The sequence below is a fragment of the Phaethon aethereus genome, assembly GCF_964289735.1.
Source record: "Phaethon aethereus genome assembly, chromosome: 1".
In the NCBI taxonomy this organism is placed as follows: Eukaryota; Metazoa; Chordata; class Aves; order Phaethontiformes; family Phaethontidae; genus Phaethon; species Phaethon aethereus.
The window spans coordinates 55,228,098-55,252,079 of NC_138575.1; the positions used below are offsets into that span (position 1 = coordinate 55,228,098).

The following is a 23,982-nucleotide window of genomic DNA, read 5'->3' on the forward strand; positions in this document are numbered from 1 at the left end:
AAAAGTAGAGGGGACTCCAGATTTTGTGTGTGTGATTAAATTATAATTGCATGACTGATGTGTTGGGGAAGACAAAATTGTAAAAAGAATTTGGGATTTTTCAAAAACTTTTGAGCTCACTTAATTGTAAAGAGTGGTGTAGTTCATTACAGATAGTATGACCATCCACTATCAGTTCTGGTCACATCTTTTTCAGTGCATTTCTAGTTCCTACCCCCCCAGCCCCAAGGTCCACCTAAAAATTCTACTGTTGCCCTTTAATTCTCTCCCGCCTACATGCATGTCTCATGCAGCAGATTGAGACAGCTTGCTGAGATTAGATACATCTTCAAATATCCAAAGTTGTACTTAAATGAAAAACGAAAGAAAAGAATCCTCAAACTGATTGAATATCTCAGTGAGGACTGTATGTGCCTTACTTCGAGTCTGAAAGTAACTTTTTTATGCTGCATTGTTAAACTGACAGAATGGAAGCCTATTTAAGTGTTTGAGCTCAGGAAATTAGTTATGAAAATAGTGAGGTGAATTTTGATTCTCTTCAAAATTCTGATCTAGCAATACCTTATTGTGGCTGCACTCTAGGTTAAAATCTAGGGTTTTTTTGACCACGTGCATATATTTGGGCTATGGTGTGATTTGGATGCTGATGAAAAGCATAAATGAGTTGAAGGCTGTCTGACACATACAGAAGGCTGTGTACCTGCCAAATCTTGGCTAATGCTGTAGTCTGAAGGCTGATCTCAGAGACCAATCTCTGGACCCAAAAATGGGATGGACAAAGAAGTGAATCCCCCTGAGTAAGAAGCTTTCCTTGGTTTTATTTGATAATTCTGTAACCCTACTGAAAAGTTTGAATGGATGACCTAAATGTTGTTCCAAATCTAATTGTTATGTGTCTCTGAGCAAAGGAATAAATTGATCTTAAACACTAAGTCCTGCATTCAAGGATTTGTCTTTGGATTTGTAGATTTCAAGAAAGCAATAGCTACAGGAGCTGGCAGAACTTAAAAGCAATGTATGATGAACACCGTTAAGCATTTCTTTGCAACTGCAGAGTTTGACATCCAAATAGGCTAGTGAACTGCCAAAGAAGTGCTTGCTTATCCAGGTAGGGATGTACGTCACCAGTACCATCTTTCATGTTATTTGTGTGGCTCATAAGTAGGCAGAGACACTCAGGTTTATTAGGGAGTAACTTCTGTGTTAGTAGGTAATTTGTGTGGGGAGAAGGAAAGCACTGAAGAACGGAAGTATTAAAAGGTGCAAAAGAAAGTTGTCAAAAGTACTAATCACTCTGTTTTTTTTCTCTTGCAGACCTTCAAGTGCTGACCTTCTTGGTCTATTAAGTTATTATAAACTTTTGCTGCTCTGCGAACATATAAAGATGTCTCGCAGCCCTGATGCTAAGGAAGACCCTGTGGAATGCCCCCTCTGCATGGAGCCTCTGGAAATTGATGACATCAACTTCTTTCCTTGCACCTGTGGCTACCAAATCTGCCGTTTCTGTTGGCATCGTATCCGCACTGATGAGAACGGACTTTGTCCTGCTTGCAGAAAGGTAAATATCCTGGAACAGCGGCTTGTCTTGCACATATCACAAGGCTCTTGCATTGTGTTGGTACCAAAGACATCCTTTTCCTTCGGGGAAACATTCATCTAGTCATGGCCTAGATCAAGGGTGAGGTGTTGGATCTTTCAGATTCTGTCTGCATATGTGTCGAAGCTGTTGTGCAACGGCTAGTCTTGGTTTGTTAAATTCAGAACTGGATTAATAGGGGAAGCTGTGGATCAGAACCAAGGGATGCTGATGCTGGGAGAACTGCCAAAAAAAAAAAAAACAAACCTTTGAGTTGGGGTGCTCATGCATTGTCAAAATCTTTTCAGGAAGGACAGTGAGGATTCCAGCATCAGGGGTTTGTTGAGGGCCAAGGTTCAGCTAAATGAGCAGAGCTGTCTGAGGCAAGCTTATAAAGCACCTGCTTCTTTTGTTTGTGGCACTGGAGCTTTTAATCCATATTTTTTTGGACACTAAACTTGTAAAACCTTTTGGAAAATATATCCAATGGTGTTAAACCATAAAGCATTAAAAAATCCAGGCTAAGTCTATTTGTCTAGTATTCTGATCTTTTTTCCAAATGCTTAAAGGTAGTACTTTGAGAGTCACACTTAATTTCTCCCTCTCTCTTAATTGATGTCTGACTGATACCTTGGTTGGCTACAACTATAAACTTCAGCTTCACTAAGTTGCCTTTTTCCTTTGAATTATTTTCCTCCTCCATTTAGTGTTTTGCTTAACCTCATTATTTCCTTATCCTCAGTGTTTAATAAAATTCTTTCTCAGTATCTTCTTCTCTTTAATAACTTCCCGTGATTGTAACTTTCTTGCCTGGCCTTCTTCTCTTTGTAATTGCAGCTAATTATGTCCCCTCATTCTCCTGCTATTTAATCGTGGTCCTATCCTCAGTTTATGCCTTTGTTGGCTTCCTGTCTCATATTACAGCTCCCTCTTCAGACCCTGAGTAATCTTACTTGCTCTCACTATCTTTATTCACTGCCACAGCTTTCTATAAGCACTTCCAGTCATATTTTCTTGCTGCTCTTTTGGGCTTTGGCTACACTAGAGCTATCACTGCTAACCTGTGTTTGGATGCCTCTGCAAGCTTGAAGGCTATCCCACAGCAGCGTAACGTTTGTTAAGAAATTGCTCAAATTTGCTGTGATATTTGAGCTGTATGTACTACAAGGAAGATCTACCTGCCAATCAGCCAAATCGGTCTCCGCATGTGATACCTGCTGTAGGTCCTGACACGTCCTGTATAGTAATTTTCACAGTACAAGAAAACTACTCTGCTGGTACAAACGTGAGATTTCTGGAATTTCCTTGTCTGTGTAAGTCGCTTCATTTACCTGGATTTATTACACTACTTTTTGCCAACAACTGTTTGATTCATCTCTGCCTGTTCGTTATTGGAAGCTTATGGAATATATCTGAAAAATCACAGAAGCGGCATGCTATTCGCTGCCTCTGGGTGTCTGAATTCTTTGAAGTACGGATACTGCCACAGCTGCACTTCTTAATGTGGAATAATCTGGCGTATGATATGTGCAAATATCTTGTCGAATTGGATACAGTTTGCTTAGAAAAACAGTTTTGGGAGAAAAGCTAGAATGAGTGCTACGTTTGGAATGAAGTGCACAGACCGTTCCAGGAAAGGAAGGAGACCACCTCTTTTGCAATGGATGAGGATTATGTTCTTGATACTTCCTTCATCCGTGGACTGCAAGATGTTCTTGAGTAGAGTTGCAGCTATATCGCTGGATTGTAGGAGATTTGTATGGAGGAGGCTGAGGAGTACACTGCTTTCATGGCATAGACAAAGACATTGTGGCACAGAGTCCCCATCAGGATCTTGGGAATAACTCATTTTGAGCTACACAGTTGATGGCAGCATCAAATAAGTCTGAAGAAGCCGCCTTTTGAAGTGTGCTAGACCTTCTGAACCAGGTATGTGTGTTTGTGTGCAGTGTGTCTAAATAGCTCCTATCTGTGTAGCAAGGTTTCTGGGGAAAAGATCTAATCAGTTTTCTAATTCATATCTAGTAAGGTGTGTATTGTTGGGTTTTTTTTGTGATAGCTTAAAATGCTGAAGTGCAGACAATGGCAAAGCAACAAAAATTTTCCAGGAAAGTTTATAGTAGGTGCTATGCTTTCAACAGGTACATCATGTTTATAATGTGTATACTAGTGCAGAATACTTAATGCAAAATGGACTGTGAATAAACATATATTAAAGCAAGGCTGAGTGTGTTATGCACAGTTACGTAATACAAAATTGCTATTTGTGCCAAGGGTGTTAATGCAATGCAAGTTCTCCAGTGGTTTGATCACTAGTCTGTGGAGAGGAGCAACGAAGTTCCCTATCAAGGGATTTTGTTTGAAAGGTTTGGGGGAGATTTTGGAAAAGTCTGTGATAAAATAGTTTGGCTATATACTATAGTGGCACCTATGCCATTAGTTTGAAAGGCCTTAAACTGTGCATTGCATGTATACTGTTATTTTCCTAAGCTTCTCTAATTTATCATAGAATCATGGAATCATTAAGGTTGGAAAACACTTTTAAGATCATCAAGTCCAACCGTCAACCCAACACCACCATGCCTACTAAACCATGCCCCGAAGTGCCACACGTGCACGTTTTTTGAACACCTCCAGGAGTGGTGACTCCACCACTTCCCTGGGCAGCCTGTTCCAATGTTTAATTCTAACCCAAAAGATGTTAGCTTGCAGGTTTATTCTACCAAGGAGAAAATAACTTCTATGTGCTTGAACTGTTACATAGCTTAACATTTGCACATGCAGAATATGTTCATGTGGCTGCAGTCAATTGAGCTAGTGTGTCTTAAGCTTCCTCCTGTTAGTAGTGGTTGTAGACAAACATTTGCTTTTTGATTTGTGAAAATAAGTATGAATTTAACTTGAATGCTGGTTGGGGACTAGTACTTGTTAGTATTAACACATTAAAAGCTTTCTAAACTTTATTTGAATCTTCTGAAATAGACTCAGAAATTGTTTCTGTTTAATTAATTAACTACAAAAAGTACTTCCTTAAAAAATAGAACTGATGTGCTTTGAGTTCCTGATGCCTTTCAGAATTGTAGGTGTAGTCAATTGTAAGATGCTAAGCAAGTCTTCCTGTTTTTTCCAGTCAATTGATTTCTTAACTGTGAGTGAAATAGCTGCTAACTAGTCAAATTAGAATGAAAATATGCTGTCCTCAAAAGAGAATTCTATAGCCAAAAGCTGGTTTACAGGTCAGCAGGTTCACTGGTTCTGGTTGTAAAGCCAGTGATTTTTCTTTGCAGTGATTTTTCTTTTTTCTTTAAAAATCAGTAGCCTAGGTAGTGTTTGTCATAAGAATAATATGTACCATTTCAGTTGCTTCTGTTGCTTTTAATAGAGGATAGCACTCAGACCTCAATGTCAGTTGTTGCAATTTAAAATCCAGCAATAAAAAAGCCTAGCTCCTTCACATTTCTTAATTGCTCTGCCCTTCCATCAAATAACATAACTTTATACACAGCTGTTTCTGTGGTGCGGCTTTGCCTTGTTCTCCAGTTCCTGGACTTTAGTGAGCTTTATTCGTGCTAGCACCTTGTGTTAGAGATGGAGAGAAACAGTAAACTTCTACATTTATGACCAAGAAACTAACATGTTTTAAGCACATGTTTGTCCGTGTTTCTCCTACTCCTGCCTCTGTAAAAGGAACACCTGCTCTTAATGCACAGTCTCCAAATGTCAGTCGTTTTCTCTGGTGCTTTTAATCCGACAACTGAGTAATTTGGTGCAACAATTTATATTTCAAAATATATAGGAAATTGCTATTTTTAATTTTTTGTTATAAGCAATATGGTGTATACTATGCATAAACCTTATTGACTCTCTCTGTATTTCTCATTTCAGAACCTATTCGGTAGCAAGGCAACAACTGGGAAATGTTGGTGCATCCATTGTGTGGAATGAATGTGACCCATCTGGGAATGACAAAAGCAAAGTGCTTGATAAATCCCAGCTCAGCTTTCAACGGTTGGGAAAATGTGGGGGAGAAAAATCTGAAAGAAAACAAAACTTAAATGACAAGAGAAACTTAGTCAGGAAGACTGAGAATTCATCAAGGGCCATCTCTGATTAAAGAAATGAGACTACAGAAGAGGCATTCGAACTTTTCATGAAGTTCTTGTAGGATTACCAGCAACTTGCAGTTAGTGTAAACAAAGTCTGGTAATTTTTCCATGTTGGCACTTCTTGTTCAGGTGACTTCCGTGGTTTTTGCTGAAGAGCATTTGTGTAACTTAAGTGGAGGGTATCAACTAAACTTAGTGGATCAGTGATGTTGACATCTCTTAATGTCTTGCATCTGAAAATACATGAGACTTGATGTAGCTACTTTGCTTGGATCTCAAATCCTCTACCAGCTAAGGAATCTGTGGTACTTGTTTAACCTACTATCTTATGCTTCTTGGTCATCTAGTCCCTTGTTTTATGCCATGCAAGGCAGAATTGCTTTAGGTATGTATGTCAAAGGGGGAAAAAAAGGTGGTCATGTCAGTAGCATTGCCACTTCAGCTGTTGCAAGACCTGAGAGCTTCTGGTATCTGTGGTCTTCCCCCTACCCCTATTACGTAGGGTTGGACAGAATAAACAACAGATGAAATGGTCCTGTGAGATATACCAGCTGTCAATCCACCTTGCTTGGCTTTCAGAGCCATATTCCACCAGCCTTCCCTGCATGTGTTCTGTCTGTGGTTAAACTATTATCTGAGTTCATGAACTTCAACACTGGGGGAAGCAAACACTCTAAAGCTGAAATAATTTATTGTCCTATTTGTAGACTGACTTTATGTCCTTATTTGAAAGGAGCAGGATTTCTAATACTTACTACTTTTTAGAATTAGCTTCTGAAATGTTGGTGCTGTGCTTACTTGGCTTCCTCCCTCCTTAAATGCACAATCTTTCTTATCTGTCATCATGCCATACATTATATACTGATAGGAAAATCATCTATCACTTCTTAGGATTGGGTTTCTGATTTATTCTTGGGATTCAAGAGGTGCATGCAGATTCATTTACAGGTCCTGCAAATCGGGTATCCAGCTACTCCTGTTTCTTAAAAGCATTAAATATGTCATAAGAGTGATAGACATATATATGAAATACTTCATGTATAGTACAGCTCTACAGTATCTAGCAAGAACTTTTGATGATACTGTTGCTCAAACAAGTGCTGTTATCAATGGTGGCAAATCAACTGCTGCTACTTCCTAATGATTGAAGCCTTATTCAGGCAGTTTTATACTTTCTGCTGACATGAAGATGTTTCTCTTCCCTGGTTCTGAAGTTGCTGTTTAGTTGGGTGCCTCCTAGCAGTTCTTGTTTTCTCGTGTATAAGTACAAGTTTTACTACAGACAAGTAAACGTTCTACTCAGGGTTATGCTTGAGATACATGGGATGTTTCATGACTAATGTTCAGGACCTCTGGCAGCAAATAGCTGTACAGAGAAGGAATATACTGTCTGACTTCTTGTTTGAGAATATGCTTTGAATGTGGCTGTACTTTGCAAGAAAGAAGCTGATGAACTTTGGCACTGTTTGCTGTAGTTTTCTTGGACCTTCAGAAGCCTTACTGAACCTACTGAAAACCATGAATTCATTTGTTGCGCAGTAACAGAGAGCAGCATGCTTGAATATCTTGCATAGTATGGGATGCGGAGAAGGAATTAATCTGTGGAAGGATGGATTGTGGGTATGATACCACATCACTTGATGTAGGGCGAGCCATTTTATTTTTGGAACCATATCTACCCTGTACTGGTGGACTGGTTTTCTTCCCATTCCTCCCTGAACTCAGCTTGACTGTGATAACTGAATTAACTCTCACTTTGCTGGGCAGTCTTTCTCTTCCCTAAAACAAAACAATATCTATTCTTTATTCTACATGATTGACTAACGTAGACTTTGATAAGCTCTTTTAAGGAGTGAAATGTTTTGTAGAATTATTCTGCATCTCTGAAGTCCTCATGTGTACATGTGTTAAAACTTGAGATAATCATTGTCCATACCTAATCTCAAGTGACATCACTAACAGATCATTGCTCTTCAAATACATTGTGAAATCTGTATAAAGTTTTCAGCATTACTTGTGAATAACATAACTTTATAGGAGACAGTACGGTTTTAACTGTTCTTCAAGGATAACATGAGTTCTTACAGTGTTTTCATGTTAAGGACTTAGTTCTGTACCTTTAACTACTGCTAAAGTATCTTAGAAGTTTAAATTCCTTTGTGCTACTAAAAACATGTTCCAGAGAACTTGGTGTTTAAACATGAGATGCCTTCTGCTGAAGTCAACTGCAGTGTGTTTTCAGAACATGTCTCAAGTATAGCATAATGATGCTGAACTCCAGACTCTTTAAACTGTAAAATGGATCTTGTTTTGTTTGGAAATGTACTCAAACACTGTCAGGTCTGAGTGCTTGGTGGCTCTTTCAGTAGCATCATGCACATATGAGGAATACATGCTTTTAACCTAAGCCTTATTTTCATCTGCTGCTGTAGATTTTCTCTGGTCATTCAGTATGACAATTAGTTTTTTATTCTACCATTAACAGAGGACAGTCAAATTCATTTTTGTTGGACTTCCACACCAAAACCTTTGCTTATGGTAGTACAAGCAAAGAACTTAGCTCAACATACTGGTGAGCTTAACTTCTTTATCTTAAGTCTTTATCTTAATGCACATCTACTGTACTTTTTTTTTTACTTCTCAGTGTTTAGAAACACTACTTTTTGTTTGAGATGTATTTTATATATATGTAAAAAATAATTATATACTTACATATTTATATACTTGAGAAAACTGGTACAGGTAAGGAATATGGGACTGCTTTGAGGAGTAATCTGGGGCAGAGGACAGTGCACTATAGTGTACAAGATCCGGCTAAAATACTGCCTTTATAGCAGTGCTCTGCATGAATAGAGCAATCTTTCTAGGCAACTCTGAGGGCACTTGTATTTCTGTTAGATGCTTTTGAGATTAAAATCTACAGTGTCACATTTGTGTTGGAGGATTTATCTGTAGATGATAATCTTGAAGTTAAAACTGCATCTGTGTCCAGGAAAGACAAAGCCCAAGTTTCAAACTGGTACACAAGCATGGCAAGAATACTCTTAAATCAGTATGCAGCAACTGTATTGCAATCTGTCTCTTCACTAGAAGTTAACCATGTAAAGATTGAGCTGTGTAATGGTGTTAGCTGTCTTGAACTTGGTGGGCCTCTGAAATTACATTTGTATTTTGATTTCTTCTCCTATAGTTTTTGTTGATACACTTAAGTATCCAAATCTGTGACGGACAACTAAAAATAAAGTGAATATGCAGGGCAGACTTTCACCCAGCTTTACTGTACTATGTTAGAGAAATCTTAACAGGATGTGTTGGCTGTTGTGTTGCAGCTGCTTGTAGTGTTACCAAACTGACTAGGCAGCTGGGTTAGAATGTGGCTATTTCCCAAATCCCTATTATGTCTATAAATAGGAGAATTCCATGAAAATATGCAAGATGTTCACTTTCCTCAAAGGACTGAACATGCTACTTCTATAATGTGGCTGGCCATAACAATCAGAACAGTAAAACAGAAGGAAGAGGTTTGTAAAACATCAGGATTAATGATTTTCAAATGCATTTTTTCTTATATGGGTTGTTTTTAATGGTATTTGTTATATTTAGCCATATCCAGAAGATCCAGCAGTGTACAAACCACTCTCCCAGGAAGAGCTGCAAAGGATAAAAAATGAAAAGAAACAAAAACAAAATGAGAGGAAACAGAAGATATCAGAGAATCGCAAACATTTGGCCAGTGTACGGGTTGTACAGAAGAACCTTGTCTTCGTGGTAGGACTCTCTCAGCGCCTAGCAGATCCAGAGGTGAGCACACTTGCAGATCTTGCTCTTAACTTACTGTCAACCATTGGAATACCCTTGTCTGTCTCCCTGATTGGTGTAAAATGAAGCAGCATTGAAAAAGTTCACTGATGGTGAGGCCCCCTCTTCTTAAGGGAACCTACACAGCTTCTGCCTCCAAAATAACCTCAATAAGTGTTTATGTCTTTGCTTTGGAGAGTATGGATGCTGTTTTTTTAAAGGAGACTGTTCTTTGTTTAAAAATGGCTTGTTGTTAAGCTAAAAATAAGCTTAGGGATTTTTTTTTTTAGATACTCATTTTCCTAGGCTGGATCTGGTGTCATGCAGCACCAATTCTAAAATGGGAGAACAAATATAAAGTGTAGCACAAACCTGTTGGGACAGAAGAAAAGCCAACACTTGAAGTGTAACTAGGAAGGAGCATAAAGGTGATGTCAGTTGAGGAAAAAAAAATTCGTAAGAGGAGGACCTAGGAAAGAGTTGGCTTACTACTCTGCATCATCAAAAAAAGCTTTTCATTTGAGAAAACTGGTTGTGTTTAAAATGATTTATTTACTTCCATTATGAGTCAGCTGCAGGTGGGTAATGGACTTAGTGCTAATGAGTAAAAGTACTTTTGAGTTAAAATTTGGAGGGAATGTACTACAGGATAAGATAGATGTCTTCAAAACTACTGTGTGAAGTTCAATCCACCTGATTGGACTAAACTGTCTGGAGAAATCTCAAATAGAAGTGGCTGTTTCTGAGGTCTCGGTATGGGCTGCATTTTGGTTCATTTTTTGAACCTCAGAGTTGTGCACCAAATACTTGAAGTAATTAGAAATTGGTTTATTGGTGTAGAAAATGGGGCAGGGGGTGTGTGTACTAGGTTTGGTGGTAGCACTATTCTCAGTGATGTACCAGAGGGTACTTAATGGTACATGGGTACATAATAATGCATATAGCACAAGATGACTTGATTTCCAAGAAACCTAGCCTGAAAGAGGGACATCAGCTAAAAAAAAATAAAAAATTATGCAGTATATTCAATTTACATCTTTCACTTAAACAAGGAAATCTCCTGCACAATTAAAGACGATTTGGAAGGTGAGATTGGCTGCTATTTGCTGTTTCTGGAAATAGATCTGTGGATACACTTCTGTGACATGCTCTTGTGAAAATTGTGAAGGCCATGCCGCCAAATCTTACCAGGAATATAATCTGCAAGACACTTTAAGAAACTTCTGCTCTACTCAGGATTGTCAGTCTCATCTGGAATGATGCCGGAGGGTGGGTGTAGGGTCTTTCAAGAGGGGTATAGATCAAGTGAAGAGCAGTCAGAGACCAGTGAGTGACTGGTTGTCTATACAACATGCCTTGTAGTTCTACAGGATGTTACAAATGATCTTGAAGGCGTTGATGCTCCCTTGAGAAGGAAGAGGAGGTGGTTAGGTAAAGAAGTTCTTGGAGCAGTACACTTTAACTGTACTATCCATTGTTAATATGAAGATGGAGCTGGGGAAACAGATCTTCCTTTTTAACCTCCCAGGTTATTGTCTAGAACTAGAAATACCCTTAGCTTATGTAGCTTCAATCTGAGTAGTCAGTACTTCTGCACCTCCTTCCATCACGGGGAGAAAAAGAAAGGCTTTTTGGTACCAAATGGGTCAGATACATTGCCAGTTCCATTGGCACACAGGTAACTTATTCAACAGAATTGCTTAATATGCTAGAGATGTTCCTGCTTTGCACAGGATCCTTAAATGGTGTGTTATTAGTAACTGATGCAGGGAAGGGTAGGATAGGAGGGTTTTTTTTCCTCAGGGATGTGATATTTACTCATTCATTTCAGCAAGATGTTGATTCTGAAATGTCTTTTCTTGCCCCTGGGAAGTATCATATGTTGTCTTCCCGTATTTAGTCTGGTCTTCTGAAAACTTGAGGCTATCTCAAGCTAACTGGCTTACTGTCTTTGGAGTGGGGCAAGTGAGTCAGGATTCAGCATTTTGTTCCTAGCAGTTAATATATCTGAATGCAAGTTTAAGGTGGTCATTTTAAAACTGGAATAAATGTCACTTTTATTTTTTTCCCTTAGATTATACAATAGATACATACAGGAATATTTCATGCAGAATGGGATGTATCTTGCAGGGGTAGGCTTTGCGTACCAAAATTACCCAGTTGTACAAATACGACATAAAATGTGGAATATAACTCATTTAAGTTCTTTACTGCAATGGCAATGTACTCTGTATTGCAAGTAACCTTGTTTTCTATTGGAAAACAAATCTGTATCTATATTCTCTCCTCCTCTTTGTAAAGAGACCTGCTTTTTACTAGTTAAAGCTGTTAGTTGCTCAGTTGCACAGAAAAATAAACAGAGTCCTGTATGAATTAACTTTCCAGTGTACCACTTTAACTTTCTTTTCTTGTAGGTTTTGAAACGACCAGAATATTTTGGGAAGTTTGGTAAAATACATAAAGTTGTTATTAATAACAGCACATCATATGCAGGCTCACAGGTAAGTCAGAGGCCCTGGTGATTTTTTTTTTATTCATTTAGAGAAAGTACATGTGTGCAGAGTGAACCTGAGGCTTTCTATTTCTCATTAAGTAATAGGTTAGAGAAGTAAAAAGAAAAAAAATGATATTGCAGAAATCAAATTACTGTTAAGTTACTGAGGTATTGTCCAACTAGACACTGAAAGTTTTGATGCAAGATGCAATGTAGACAGATTAAAAACTGGGAGACGGGATGAGCCCCTTCAAAGAAGCAGCAGTGAGGCATTTACTCACTATTCTGCATTTCAGGGATAAAATAACTAAGTATTTTTAAAACTTTCAAGGAACATTTTAATGCATTTCTTCTTTTCCCCATTTTTTAGCATAGCATCTAAATTTTTATGAATTCTACTGTTTTTATCAGTTTTTCTGTTAAAAGCATCTAGCTGTGAATGTAGCAATTTATGAAATGAGCTGCTAAAAAAGCAACTTAATTTTCTGATCTGTCTGGAGGAATTAAAAAAAAAAATATGGTATGTTTTTCTTTCTAGGGTCCAAGTGCCAGTGCATATGTAACCTATATCCGGTCAGAAGATGCTCTCAGAGCCATACAGTGTGTCAATAATGTGGTGGTAGATGGCAGAACACTTAAGGTGGTAATATTTTTGCATTCTTATGTATATGTGCTAGGACACCTATATTGGTGGATAGTATAAAATTTTATTTGCATAGATATGCTTGTATGGCTGAAGAAAAATGTCCAGTTTATTGGATGTTAGGTTTTGACGTATTCTGGTAGCATTAATCAGAATGTGGAAGTTCAGTGAGCTTCCAGCAGGCAATGTTGTAGGGGGTTAGCGGGTAACTTAAAAGTTTGAGACGAAGACAGAGATGCACCATCTCTCCCCTCCCACAGTGGCTCTTTTGCTGTATAGCTTAATAGCACATTGTGAAAACCTGGTTATTTGCTTTTACAGAGCATTTCTGTAGTCCAGACCCCACACCTCTCAAAAGCTCCCTGGGAAATGCAAGGTTTTTTTCCTTTTGGTATCTGTGTAAACAGGTATTCAGGCTGACTTGGCCAAATTGGTGGCTATAGAAAATAGTCTAGTTAATATTAATTTCCTGACCCTGCTACAAAACATTAACCAGTTTCATGTAATACAAACTCATAATTATCTTATTTGGCTTCTTATGATTATGAATGCAAATATTTACTGAGGCTCTTATTTTGGTGTTTATTTAGATTGGATGAAAATAGAAATACATCTTAATTAGATAATCCTCCAGTATATAGGTTTCTTACAGTTGGACTTCCTAATCCATCTGCATTAAAATTGCATTATGATGGAACTCCAAATCTTGGGAAGGAATTTTTATGTTTTGCAAATATAGCTTTTTTTTTTTTCTTACGTTGTAAAAGGCATTCTTAACCTCTAGTGCTTAAGTAATGATTTTTTTTTTTCTGGTTCAGGCTTCATTAGGTACAACAAAATACTGCAGTTATTTTCTGAAAAATATGCAGTGTCCAAAACCAGACTGCATGTATCTACATGAGCTGGGAGATGAAGCAGCCAGTTTCACAAAAGAGGAAATGCAGGTAAGTGTAATGAATGGGAAACACATGAAATGTGCATGTATGTATCTTATTGTGTATAATGTAGCCTTTTGCTGAATGTTGTGGCAGAGATGAATTTTGAAATCTAAAAGGTGATTAACCAGTTGGATATTGGAAGTGAACAGTTAAATTTTTTCATTGCATGCTGATTTTAAAGGCTGAGAAGTCCACTGGGTGTTCATGAGTCAAAAAGATGGAGGTAAACTCTTGAATTCAAATAACCAAGATAAACCAAGAATTCAAATAACCTTGAATTAGCTACTTGCCCTTTGTTCATACCAATGCAAGGTAACATATGTTACTTTAAATCTCTATGAAAGAAGTTAGTGCAGATCTGGGTTTTCATGTAAGTTTTGTGTGTGGCCAGTTATCATGGCTTAACTACTGTACTGTCATTTGACTATGCTATCTGAATTCTAATATCCCTGTTAGCCTGTGAACAGTATAGAAACTGTTCTGAAATAAAACATTGAGGGTTACTGTAATAGAGCATAAATACTGATGCAGGGATTTTTTTACTATTTCAACATCAAAATGCTTAATATCTAGGGTAGGGATGCAAGTAAATAGATAGCTTTACTTTCTTATCTCTGCATCCATACTGTAATTTTTCCATGTGGTCTGTCCATGAAGCAGGTGGTCCCCACCCTTAGTGCTAGCACAGATGTTGTACAAGTAGATTTTACTACTTGTGTTAGGCTGATGTAAGTGAGAGAATAAGGAAGAATATCCATATTAAATATTTCTTCCAAAAATTAGCAGTTATTTCTGACCTTTTCAGCTAGGTTTTCATAAATTAAAAAAAAAAAATACCCTGCTGGTTCAGATGAATAGTTCCTGTAGTATATATTGTTGCAGATGGTGGCAATAGAAGTTAAAATTCAAGGAGAACTTGCAAACCAGGCCACCCTCTCTGTTCATTTCCCTGTATTTCTCCCACCATCTAGATACGTTATATTATACATGCTTGAGGGTTCCTGTCTAGACTTTTTAGCTTGTTATAGAACTGTCAGCCATTAATTTAATCCACGTTTTGAACCTACTGACACTGTCAACCCTATAGTCTTCTGTGGCAGCAAGCCTCAGAAGTTCACCAGATGTTTTGTGAATTGCTTTTTTTTGCCTGTGTTAAACTGATCTCCAGTTAGTTTTGTCAAGTGTCCTCTAATTTTGCATTGTAGTACTTGCTGAAAGCAAAACCCTTATTCACCTTATCCATTGCCTTTGTAATGTTGTAAAACTTCATCTTATCTTTCTCATCTTTCTCTACAAATCACACAGTTTCTGGGCTTTTAAACTTTTGTAAAGCAGTTGCTCCCTTTCTGTGGTAATTTCTGTTGCCCTTCTCTGTAACTGTGTCTTCCTTGAGATGCAGAGGTCAGATGCATCATACTCATCATGTGGGGGAAGCAAAGTTTAATGTAACAGTCCTCAGTGTTTTACGTGTAGTGTGGTGTGGGTGGGTTTTTTGGTTTGTTTGGGTTTAAGTGCCCTTTCTAATGATGCCCAGCACACTTTTTTTCTGTTTGGGTGCCAATGCATAATCAACTAACAACTTCAGAGATCTGTTGGTAGTAATCTCAGTATCTCTTCTCAGACTTGTAACAGCCAGTTCACGTATAAATAGAGCATTAGTATGGTTTAGGCTACTTTCTCTTGGTGTGTTACCTGACATGTCTCTGAAGCTTATTTTCCATCTTTTTGCCTGTTTCATGAGTTATCTGGGGTTCTTTTGGAGTTTCTCATTATCAGCATGACAAATACCAAAGAGCTTGGTATTATCAGCAAGGAACTTGATTTTCACTCCTTTCTCATGCATACCAATGGTATTGCATAAAACTGATGCCAGTCATCAGGCCTCTTTGCTTTCCTTCTGTACCCTAAAAGAGTGACCAGTAAGTCTTACCTCTGCCTTTCTATCTTTGAACCAGCTTCAATCCTGGTTGAAGAACAGAAGAACCTTCCCTCTACCCCAGGGCAGCTTTATAAATAACTTCTGGTGTGAAGCCTTATCAAAAGCTTTTTTTAAAATTTTGTGGATCCTCTTTATTTATGCTTACTGACACTATCATAAAATTCCGTCATGTTAGTGTAGTAGGATTCCCCTTTACAGAAGATGTTCAGATTCATTCCCAGCAGACTGTTTATCTGTGAACTTTGAGTGTGCCCTCAGTAAGTTTGCAGACAATACTAAGTTGGGCAGGAGTGTTGATCTGCTGGAAGGTAGGAAGGCTCTGCAGAGGGATCTGGACAGGCTGGATCGGTGGGCTGAGGCCAGCTGTATGAGGTTCACCAAGGCTACATGGCAGGCCCTGCACTTGTGTCACAACAACCCCATGCAACGCTACAGGCTTGGGGAAGAGTGGCTGGAAAGCTGCCTGGTGGAAAAGGACCTGGGAGTGGTGGTCGATGGCTGGCTGAATATGAGCCGACAGTGCCCAGGTGGCAGAGAAGGCAAATGGCCTCCTGGCTTGTATCAGAAATAGTGTGGCCAGCAGGACTAGGGAGGTGACTGTCCCCCTGTACTTGGCACTGGTGAGGCTGCACCACGAATGCTGTGTTCAGTTTTGGGCCCCTCACTACAAGGAAGACATTGAGGTGCTGGAGCGCGTCCAAAGCAGAGCAGCAGAGCTGGTGAAGGGTCCAGAGAACAAGTGCTATGAGGAGCGCCTGAGGGAACTGGGGTTGTTTAGCCTGCAGAAAAGGAGGCTGAGGGGAGACCTTATCATGCTCTACAACTACCTGAAAGAAAGTTTTAGCGACATGAGTGTTGGTCTTTTCTCCCAAGTAGCAAGTGGTAGGACAAGAAGAAACAGCCTCAAGTTCTGCCAGGGGACGTTTAAGTTGGATATTAGGAAAAATTTCTTCACTGAAAGGTTATCAAGCATTGGAACAAGCTGCCCAGGGCAGTGTTTGAGTCACCATCCCTGGAGGTATTTAGATGTGGCGCTTAGGGACATGGGTTTGTGGTGGACTTGGCAGTGCTAGGTTAATGGCTGGATTTGATGATCTTAGATCTTTTCCAACCTAAACTATTCTATGACACCTTTTTTTAAGGTAGACTTTATAATGTTAGGAGGGATGGAGGTTGAACTTAGCAGTCTGTAGTCCACAGGATCCTTTCTACAGCCCTTTTTATAAGAGGCAGTGGCAACCTGTCAGCCCTCTGGCCTAACTGCCAGTTAAAACTGGTAAGCTACATACCTTTGCCAGGAATGCAATTTCACATATGAATTCCTTCAGAAGTCTTGAGTGGATTATACTTGATCTTGGTGACTTAAATGAATCTTCCTGTTCCTTGTTACATTCCTTAGACTTTCTTCTTGATTTCATATTGCTTTCTTGGAAATCATTGGCAATTACACAACTATTGAAAAGTGCACATGCTTTCAGTGCACCAGCTTTCTGGAGTTTGGGTTAGTGAATGAATTTACATGTCCATTTAATGAGATTGAATGTTCATTGTCACAGACTTTGATTCTTTAGAAAAAAATTATCAATGCATGAACTTCCATTCTAGGTTCAGTAATTGTTAATAGAGCTAAACATCGTGAGAAACTGTGAAGAACTGGTAGAAAAAGTACTACAAGAAGGACATTGAGTTGCTGGAGCCATGCCCAGAGCAAGGCAACAAAGCTTGTGAAGGGTCTGGAGAACGAGTCTTATGAGGAGTGTCTGAAGGAACTGGGCTTGTTTAGCCTAGAGGAAAAGGAGGCTGAGGGGAGACCTTATCGCTCTCTATAACTACCTGAAAGGAGGTTGTAATGAGGGGGGTGTTGGTCTCTTGTCCCAAGTAACTAGCAATAGGATGAAAGGAAATGGCCTCAAGTTGCACCATGGGACATTTAGATTGCATATTAGGAAAAATTTCTTTACTGAGAGAGTGGTCAAGTATTGGAACAGGCTGCCCAGGGCAGCGGTGGAGTCACCATTCCTGGAGGTGTTCGGAAAATGTGTAGGTATGGCACTTTGGGCCATGGTTTAATGGGCATAGTGGTGTTGGGTTGATGCTTAGACTTGATGATCTTGAAGGTCTTTTCCAACCTTAATGATTCCATGATAACTCCAGGAAGTTTCTGGAAGTGAAGTTAGGAATTTAGGTAAGGTAGGTTGGAGATGCTAAGTTTGGCCTCTGGATTGCTTCTTATAAGTGAAATATCATTAGTGCAAGCTCCTATATAGGATTTTCATTTTGTTTGTTTCTTATATTTATGTGACAAGTGAGCTTAGGACCGGCCTGATGTTCCTGGCCATGACGTTCAGTCTTTTGCCACTGAAGTTTTAAGCAATGAGATATCCAGGGAGGTTTCTTTTTACTCAGCTGCTTAATGTTTGCAGTGCAGATCTGTGCATCTGAGCTAGTTCGCAGAATCACATAATAATTAGTTGTTCATATTCTGTTCACAGCGGATGTCAAGAAGCATTTCCAGGGTGCAGTATATCTCAAAGTTTGCATTTAGGTGACCCACACTCTACAACCACTGTCTTACTGTAGGTAGTAGATTGGGTGTAGACACTGACAAAGTTGGGTAAGAGAATGTGTACATCAGATGTTTCATTGTCCTTTTTGAGGGTTGTGTAGGTTGGCTACATAGGGAAAGACATGTTCAGAATCAACCAGTAATGGAGAACTGGAGATCTAAGTAGCAAAAATCTGAAGATATTATAGTGTTTTCCTGATGGAGTATTCAGATGGAATATGCAGTTTTCTTTCTAAAGGAGCCTGTAAGGGAATTTAGTTTCTCAGCAGTACTGTTTTTTGAATTTTATCAAACATTCCTGCTTACATTTTTTTAAATAAAGCATGTAATAGGGTTTTTTTAGGTTGTAATATTTTTCTGGGAGGATGTTGAAACAGGAATGGAATTGATGCACAAAACATGTATAAATGGAATGGATTAAGTAATGTACAAATGTGAAGTTTTAGGTGTACAAGTAGTTTGAGAGCTTTTAAATCAATACTGAAGATGTAATAGATAATAGCATGTGTGTTCCACACTTAAGATTTAGGCCTGACCATAAATCTTGGCGCTTGTTTCCTTTGCTAAAGTACATCTCTTAGCTTTTATTTAGAGTTTTCAGATACTATCAACAACTTCAAATTCACTTTTTTATTTTGCATCTTGATTCAACTCATTAGAGTACCTAACTTGCAAATAGTAATTTTTAGATTGGAGTGGTATAACAACCTACAAAAAATGTGAATGCTCATCTTCAGTTTGTTTCAGATGTCCTTTTAAATGTTAGGGTGTGGATCTTGCTGGTTTTGTTTTAAATATTTAGCCACAGAATGTTAAGGATAAGCTAGACTGAAAAAATACTCTCTTCCTTCATTCACCAGATTCCATATTCTGGAGTTGGTTTGGGTCTTCTCAATTTCTGAAAGCAAGAACTTGTTCTCAGTTAATTAATTCAATTAGTTAAAAGAATATTTAATTTTTTCAGTTATTGAAAAGAATGATTTATGAGTTATTGCTCAGAATGTACTCCTTGTCATGTTGTAGTTAACAGTCTGAGCACCTCATCTATTTTTATTACGCTGATATAAAATTACTTCCATTTTGAAACTTTTGGTTTAAAAGAGAGACTCTTTGCTCCTTCCCATCTTCTGGAAAGCTAGTATGGTTGATATATCAAATGCAGACTACCTTGGAGATTTTTAAAAGGTATAGTGTGAAACTCTTGATTGAACTGAAGAGCAAGTTCTAATAAGACTGTAACTATTTTTCTGCTTTAGGGAGTCTCCAAAAAAATTACAAATTGGTAAATACATCCAAATGATTTCTAGGCAAGCTTTAGATTTGTTGAGATGACATACATACTGAGATGGAGAAGCACTCTTGAGTTTCAGTCAGGACTGACTCATTAAGTTGTTAAAGCTTAATTACTAAGCTTTGGGATGTACATATGTACATTTATATATTAAAATATTTTTGATATCTATAAAATACATATTAAACCAGTATTCATTTATTGTGAGTGTCTCTTTCCTTAGGCGGGTAAGCACCAGGAATATGAACAGAAACTACTGCAAGAATTATACAAATTAAACCCCAACTTTCTCCAATTATCTACGGGTACAGTTGACAAGAACAAGAACAAAGTGACAGCACTGCAGAGGTATGATGCGTAAGTACTGCTGCTAGATTGTGTGGCTATGCTTTCTTTCTGGTTATTCCCAAAGAAAACTTTGTTATTCCTGTTGCGTCCCCTAAGTTGCCTGCTCTTTTTAGTGCCTACTACCTGATAAACTCTGATACCGGTTTTCTCTGTGCACAGACGTGTGTGCCATTTTGTCCTAATACAAACGGAGTGTGAGTTCTAGTAAAGAAATGTTTTTTTTCTGCTGTGTGCATTTGGATCACTAGTTTATAACGAGGTGTTCTTATTCTGAAAGACCACCTTGTATTTTATATTTGCATAAACACATCTTGTAATATTTATTAAAGACCAGATACCAGCTTTTTCAGTATGGTATCATGATGAATGCAGTCTGTATTCTCACAACTGAGACACCTTGTAGTCTTGATATGTGTGGGTTTTTTAATTCTGTTTTTATGTTATGATTTATAGTGCAGTCTTTACATTATGTGAAAGAACCTTGGAAACTGAAAGTAAAATCGGTTTCTTTTGTGTGAGTAAGAATTCACAAGATGTGCTTAAAAAAATTTTTTTTGCTTTCATCTCATTAACTTTAATACATTTTTCACTGTTTTAATTGTCGATACCACTTACTACTGCTTGTTAAAATAGTATTTTGTTGAAGTAGTTGATTCAGTAAGTTATGAAAAGATTTCTGTCCATATGAGTACATAGGCTTTCATTTATTTTTTGTATGACTAAGGTCATCGGTCCTTATGTGAATTATCCACTCAAATGTCATATTTAAGATAAAGAAATAAAAACTTTTAACGATTTTTCTCCACCTCTTTTTGTAGGATTTTCATAATGAGATGGGTAGAGTGGAATGTAAAAGTTAGATTGCACTTTGTACACACCTTGGCCTTGTAATCAGGGTTTGTGCTGTAGGCCAGTTTTTCCACTACTGAATTTTTCAGACAATTTGCCACTGGCAGCATCCCTGCACAATGGTTTTAGCAAGAAAGTGGGTATTGTGGAGTTTGAATAAGCAGAATATGATTCTGAGAACTGGTATTGCGACTGGTGTTCTGGGGTTATGTTCTTTAACTTTTGGAGGAAGTGTCATATGCTCTTTGACTGCAAGTAGTCAGGACCTCCAGTCCTTCTTAAGGACTGTGCCACCACTTATTTTTTGGGCACTGGTCCAGTATTGACTTGGAAGGAAGAGCGCAATGAGTAAAGTGAATAAACCACTTTCTGCATTTGGGTATTGATTATTTTATGTTCAAAGTCTGAACTAATATTAATTTGAAACCCAATTAGATCCCAGCAAAACACATGATACCAGTGAGGAAAGAATGCTCTATCTGAAACTGCAGCAAGCTTTTAAGCCTTCAGAAAGCAATTATGAATTGGAGCTTGGCCAGTCTGTGGTGCTAACATTTTGGCACTTGTGGAAAAAATGGTATGTTAATCTAAAGGCAACAAGTGGTCTGGAGTTAATTTCTCCTGTCAGCTGAACAGCATCAATACAACACAGACTGTCCTTTGCTAATGGCTAGGCAACACCTTTTGGGTTGCAAAGTGAACTTCTTCTTGCACCTGGGATTTTGAAATGTTTCTTAGTCCCATCTCATCAGTACAAAATGTAGCTTGTGAGCTGGTGAATGCGTGTTGTTCTCCTTCACAGCTTTCTGCCCAATTGGGTTCTCGGTTTTGTCTGATTCATTGATACGATATTAATATTTCTGGCAGTTTGTCAGAGCCTCTGACAATTTTGTGGTTGTTCTTGTTTCTGGGGTGCAGGATTTCAGTTTCACTCTGGCATTGAAAAGAAGTTGAATTCTAAATAGTAGATGTAGCTTATAAATATCAAATAGTAGAAAACAGTTTCTTCAACTTTGCTTAAATGCTTTTCCACAATTGTGTTCCAATTTGAAAGGCCCTACTCACAGACTTTTTTTTTGCTTGCTGCTGAAGGCAGATATTAAAATCTCCCAGTGTCACTTGTGTATGTGGGTACTCATCTCTTGGTATGTCACCTGATAGTCATGGTGACTGTATTCTTTTAAAATTAGAGGTATTTCCACATTTAAAACAGGTCAAGCTCCCCCTGACCTTTTCCTAAAGAACTGAAATTATATGACAAGTGGGAACACTTGTTAAGCACTTGCTGGTCTTTTAGAGAACAGCCTTTTAGAAGCATGCAGCTTTGAACTTAACCAAAACAAAAAATCCTACATGCACAAAAACCCACCCCAAAACATAGTACAGTTTCTTTATCCTTAGATGCAAAAATGACTTTAACTGTGGCATTTTTAAGTTTGTTTTTAGTATAGAGATGGCTTTGCACTGCAGCAGACATAAATTTTGATATTTAAAATGAATCTGTTCATGGACTGAAAGTCTTGTTATATGTAGATTATAGCTCATTTTTGTAAGATTGAGAATATTGACTGACACTGCACTGATGATTATGTGTCTTCATTCCTTGATGCTCAATATCTGATCAACGCGCGCTCTCTAATGTGTACAATGCAGAGATGAGATACGTGAATCAGGTCAAGGCTTTCATCTGTGTACATATTATATTGGTATATGAGAAAAGGTGGAGGTAGAATAGCAAATCTTACAACACTAACTGAGATTTGAGGGCAGCTAGTAATACCAATTTTATCTGATTAGGAATAGGAAACTTTTGTTGCTGCAAGCAGCTGTAGGAATTTCCAGTTTCTGACTGTGAAATTACTAAATTGACCTAGAGATGTAGGATAAATGTTGGACCATGTAATAAGAACATATTAATGAAGAGGGACATCAGGAGGAAGGTATGTATTTAAAAAAAGTTTTCAAAGCTTCATCCTTATAAGGCAGCACTTGGACCCTAAAACCAGCATCCTAATTGAAGCAAACGAAAAAACTAAAGTTCATATAAAAGAACTGGAGAATGCAAAGGCAAATCTTTCATAGTAAGATTGTAGGGTTGGCTGATGACACCATGAATGCATTCAGTTATAGGTAATAGTCCAGCTAGCTTCAATTTGTATAGAATACAACTATTTTCAGCAAAATCTTGGGCTTTGAGTCCTCTCGAAGTTTTTTTAGATCTAATGTGCACTCTGAAATTTAATGTTACTTTCTAAAAGGGAAGTAACGATGGCTTTAAAGTAGAAGTGAAAGGAGCAGTAACTTGAATGAACAGTGGGTTGGTCTGACTGGTCTCATGGTCTGTTAGTAAAGCTGTGGACTCTTGTGTAGGTGTGAAACACAAACTTCATCTCTTGGGGCCAGGCTTGAGGGGGCCTGGAATATAAGGCATTTATTTAAATTAAGAAAAAAGTTATTTACTTCAAGATTTGCTTTATCCCATAAGTATTTGTAAGTTCTGTAAATAATCCTAAAGGAGATGAGTGGATGAGTGTAGGTTTGGCTACTTGAAGCTGTTGATGGATTATTCCGCCCCCCCCCCCCCCCCCCCCCTTCTCCCCCAAATGGACAAGTTTGGACTTCAGTGTTGGCATAGCAGCTATCTATTCAGTGAAGAAAACAGAATTCCCCCACTTTTTCTCTCTCCCCTCCCTACCCCACTAATTCTTTTTTTTTTTTAAGTCATCACCATTTAAAATCTGAGAAATAATATCCAGATAAATCTATTCTTACGGATTGTCTGGCACAAGGATTCATTTCCCCAGTGCTTACAATTTTTTAAAAACACTTTCTTCATAACTTGAACTCTTTTTTTTTTTTTTACTTTTGCCTTTTTCCAGACCCAACAGTAATAACAAAGATGCCTGGCCATCATTACAGAGTTCAAGTAAATCAGCCAACGGTTTAACAATGGAACACAGGAAAACGCCTCCTATGTTAGAAAATGGCACAGACCCAGAACACATGACTCCAGATGGTGCAGACTCAGATTTCGGGTAATTGTGCTGCCTTTTATACTTCAGATAGCTTGCTTTCTCTCTCACTGATTGGTGTGGAGGGAATGATTCTCCAGTCTCTCACTCTCTCTGGTTTTGGAGAACTGGATTCAAATCCTGATCAGGTCAGAAAAGCTGGGCTTAGCCTTGCCCATGTCAAAAAGACTGATTGGCGGATTGTGCAGGAGAACCCTAACACAAAGTTAGTAAGTGGTGGTACAGGTAAGGGCTGAGGGGAACTGAATAAGAGAGGGATCAACAGCTTATATAGCTGCATGGTCCTAGCCAGAGCTGAGCCCTTGATTTCTATACAGAAGCTTCCACAACAGTAACATGCTAGTTGCTATATACATCAGGAGGCTTGTCAAAACCTTCAACAGAAGGTGGCTAAATGTTAGG

At 38.3% G+C, this 23,982-nt stretch overlaps 1 protein-coding gene across 8 annotated transcripts in view; it reads left to right on the forward strand.

The window, feature by feature from the left end:
• Window positions 1-1,384: 1,384 nt before the first annotated feature.
• Window positions 1,385-23,982, forward strand: part of CNOT4 (CCR4-NOT transcription complex subunit 4) — a gene marked incomplete at its 5' end in the record, with an annotated part of 45,874 nt that continues 23,276 nt past the window's right edge. For 2 of the 8 annotated variants that reach the window (XM_081999641.1, XM_081999646.1), the window contains 6 exons: window positions 1,385-1,558; window positions 9,286-9,483; window positions 11,895-11,981; window positions 12,513-12,614; window positions 13,436-13,561; window positions 19,575-19,708. In XM_081999641.1, coding sequence (XP_081855767.1) covers window positions 1,385-1,558; window positions 9,286-9,483; window positions 11,895-11,981; window positions 12,513-12,614; window positions 13,436-13,561; window positions 19,575-19,708 — 821 coding nt within the window. The remainder of the gene's footprint in view (window positions 1,559-9,285; window positions 9,484-11,894; window positions 11,982-12,512; window positions 12,615-13,435; window positions 13,562-19,574; window positions 19,709-23,982) is intronic. The other 6 variants (XM_081999642.1, XM_081999647.1, XM_081999644.1 and 3 more) reach the window with 4 other exon arrangements.